This window comes from Phanerochaete carnosa (assembly GCF_000300595.1).
Source record: "Phanerochaete carnosa HHB-10118-sp unplaced genomic scaffold PHACAscaffold_485, whole genome shotgun sequence".
Taxonomy (NCBI): domain Eukaryota; kingdom Fungi; phylum Basidiomycota; class Agaricomycetes; order Polyporales; family Phanerochaetaceae; genus Phanerochaete; species Phanerochaete carnosa.
The window spans coordinates 1-3351 of NW_006768112.1; the positions used below are offsets into that span (position 1 = coordinate 1).

General features: G+C 53.2%; 1 protein-coding gene across 1 annotated transcript; it reads left to right on the top strand.

The window, feature by feature from the left end:
* Positions 1 to 69: 69 nt before the first annotated feature.
* On the top strand, positions 70 to 1045 carry PHACADRAFT_202689 (uncharacterized protein; the record flags this gene model as incomplete). Its single annotated transcript, XM_007402846.1, has 2 exons — positions 70 to 232; positions 288 to 1045. The coding sequence occupies 2 exons, from the start codon at positions 70 to 72 to the stop codon at positions 1043 to 1045; spliced, it is 921 nt and encodes a 306-aa protein (XP_007402908.1).
* Between the last annotated feature and the right edge of the window lie 2306 nt (positions 1046 to 3351).

Here is a 3351-nt window from a genome sequence, read left to right on the forward strand (position 1 = left end):
CGCAGACATCGGCGACGTTCTCCACCGGCTCACCATTCTTTCGTGTGCGATATCAGTGACTGCAAGGATATGGTGGCTCCTATTCAAGTGGCGCTTGCTGCAGACATCGTGGACCCTGCTCGCCGCATGGGCCTTGACAACCGCACATGGGACATGACCTTCCAGGGGCTGCTTGCGTTGGTACCAAATGCACCCGGAGGGGGGAGTGTGTTTCTGAAAAGCGATACACCTGGTAAATATTCCGATTCATGCAAATAGTGCAAAACTCACTGGCTATTCCTCACCAGACGCGGTACATATACACTGCTCTTCACTCAGTCCAGGTCAATCTGTGCCCAACTACGACCACAGCTTCGCTGAAATTTGTGTTTTCCGACCAAGCGCAGGCCAGGATGCGGGCCCTCCACTCGTGCATGTTGAGAGCATCGATCTCGACCTTCAACTTGGCGATGTCGAAGCTGTCGACACCCTTCCTTGGGGCGGCTTGCAACCCGTCGTTGATTCCCCGCACATGCGTTGCCTCTCTTTCAGCCATTATGGGCTGGGGGGCGCAAACTTTGAGGTCTCGAAGAGAATGTTGTGCTCTGTGTTGCGCCGCTCGCAGCTGACTTGGGCACTCGAATCAGGCAAACTGCAATTCAAGAATTACTGCCCCGGGTTGACTGAAAACCCCGTTACAAGAGCAGACATCTTGTCGGTAACTACAGAGCACACCATCGACGGCACCACGATCGCTCTCGACATCGCCGAACAAGCCGAGTGGTTGCTGCGTCCGGTCCACTCTCGCTTTAAAGCGGACGCAGATACAACAAAGGAGCATTACTTACGAAAGCTCGTAACGAACCGTACGAGTGGAGTATCCACGGACGCAGTCTCAGGGACCGCGTTGTCCACCGCAGATAGCGTTCAAGACACGGCGGTCGAGCAGATATGGGAAGCAGCGGAGGGAGATGGTCCGGGAGACGAACAGGGCGAGGAAACGGGCGGCGTCAGCGACGAAGAGAGCATACATGGGAGAAGGCATAGGACAGGCATGGGCATCTAGTGCGGGTAGGGCGTGTCGTTGACGAACTGCTTCGGCTGTACGGACATCTGAGTCGTTTCCTGAAAATGTGTCTCCTCTGGTTTCATTCTTTTAGATGTTGCGTATAATTTCAGACGTTGGTTGTCGCTTGCTATTGCCCATTCTCGGTACGCGTTATATTCGGCCCTTTGTATATATATTTTACATTATCTCATACAGCACTCTATCATACCAGTCCTCGCTTTGCTTCGTATGTATACTCGGGCCGTGCTCAGGGACAAGACAATGTTATTCCTACTGTCGCATGGCGCAGGTAAACGCGCTTACCAGGCTGACCAGTGCTCAGCGCGAGAACGCGTGTACACCATAAGAGGGAAATTGTAACGCACGTCGAAAAACAGATATTGATAGGAGAAACAGTGTGGCAGCTACCCTTGACTCCGAGATCTCCGCCGGCGATCTCACTGCTCAGATCTCAGCAAACACGCGTTATCGTGACCTCGTCGCGTCGCGGAAGATTTAGCCTGCAGATGCGATGGCAGGAGAGCAATGACTGGATCATTGACGTATAGGGCGCGTCGCACACGCTGAGCGTTCATGAGAACGCGCATGACGATTCGCGTCACTACTGATCGGCGGCAAAACATTGACTAGAGAAGATATGACTTAGGGTAGGGCTTCTAGCATATATAGGCATAGAGACAATGGTGTACAGTATTTTCTCGAGAATTGAAACTTACCCCACTCTTTCCCTGGTGTGATAACTTCTCGACAGCTCGGGTTCTCACTCTGAGCCTCTGAGGTCCTGCAACGTAGCCGCCGACTCACCGATTACTCGACTCGTCAAGCGCCTACCGAAGGCGAACCTTACATCTGCGGACGCAATCTCAGCGACCACATCATCCTCCGCAGATGGCGCTCGAGACACGACGGTCGAGCAGATGTGAGAAGCGGCGGAGGGCGATGGGCAGGGAGGCGATCAGGGCGAGGAACAGGTGGCGTCGGCGACCGTGACGAAGAGAGCATATAGGGGAGAAGGTATAGGACAGGCATGGGCATCGAGTGCGGGTAAGACGTGTCGTCGATGGGCCGTTGTGTTTGCGCGGACCTTTGAGTTTGTTCCATGGATACCGTTTCTCCTCTGATTATATTCATTTGGATGCTGCTTATGATTCCTGAGCTCGATTGTCGCTTACTACTATATCCGGTCTCGGTGTGCGTCCTTTGTATTTGTCTATATCGTTTGTTACAGCAATCTATCATCTCATTCCTTGCTCTTCTCCGTATGTATGCTCAGGCCCTGCTGAGGGTCATAGCCATATTATCTCTACTGCCGCAGAGCGGGACTCCGACGCATTCGCCGGGCTTACTAGTGCTCAGCGCGAGAGTGTGTGTACATGATAAGCTGCAATTATAACGCACGTTAAAAAATAAATGATGACAGGAGAAATAGTGTGGCATCCACCTTTTACTCGATCGAGAACGTCGAATCGACTGAACAACAGCGCCATGGGTAGTGATTTGACTGGCTCGGCTTCAAGCCAGCAAGCGGGCCAAGCCGAGCCTGCACAAGCCGGGCCAAGCCGAGCCAAAGCGTGCCGGCTTGGAAAGGCTTTTGGCTCGGCTTGGACGTCAAGCCAGCCAAGCCAAGCCGGCAAGCCGCGGCTTTAGATAATAAACTTGCTGTATGTAGTACTGCTGTTAGAGTAATTAGCGATAAATTCCTAAAATATCATATTGTGTTCTCCTCTACCGCATCTGTCTTCTAATGTAGATAAATCAATAGATTATTAATAAGACTGAGCCTCACCACGAAGAAATATAGTGGGGGCGCCAGCGCTTGCCCCGCTTAACCGGCTGCCATGTAACGTTGCGGGCCCCTGTCCGAACGGCTTTGCAAGGTTCTGCCAACATGGAAGGAGAGGCTTGTTCAGGCGGGTGCACCTGCTTGCAAAGGCAGCGCCTTCCAGTTCAAAACGGCAGGGCGAGTGCTAGAGGTCCCTAGCTGCCCGACACCTGATGCCCGCCTGGCCACCGCGTCGAGGCGCTGCGCGACATGCGCGCTGGCGAATGAGCCCTTATATAGGCATAATATAATTTATCTGGGTGCAACCACCCGAGGGCGCGCACGAAACGTCGTGTTGCACCTCCTGCGGTTTTCCAGCACCCCCGGCACCCCTGACCGTGACAGGTGTTTACCGCATCATGTCAGCCTCCGCTGTTCGCCACTCGCGCATGCACCGTCTCCGGCGTCCGCGCATTTTATTTGGCAGTGCGTCCTTCCTTTTGTATGAAGTTCGAGTTTCTGAACGACTTTAATTGATGTT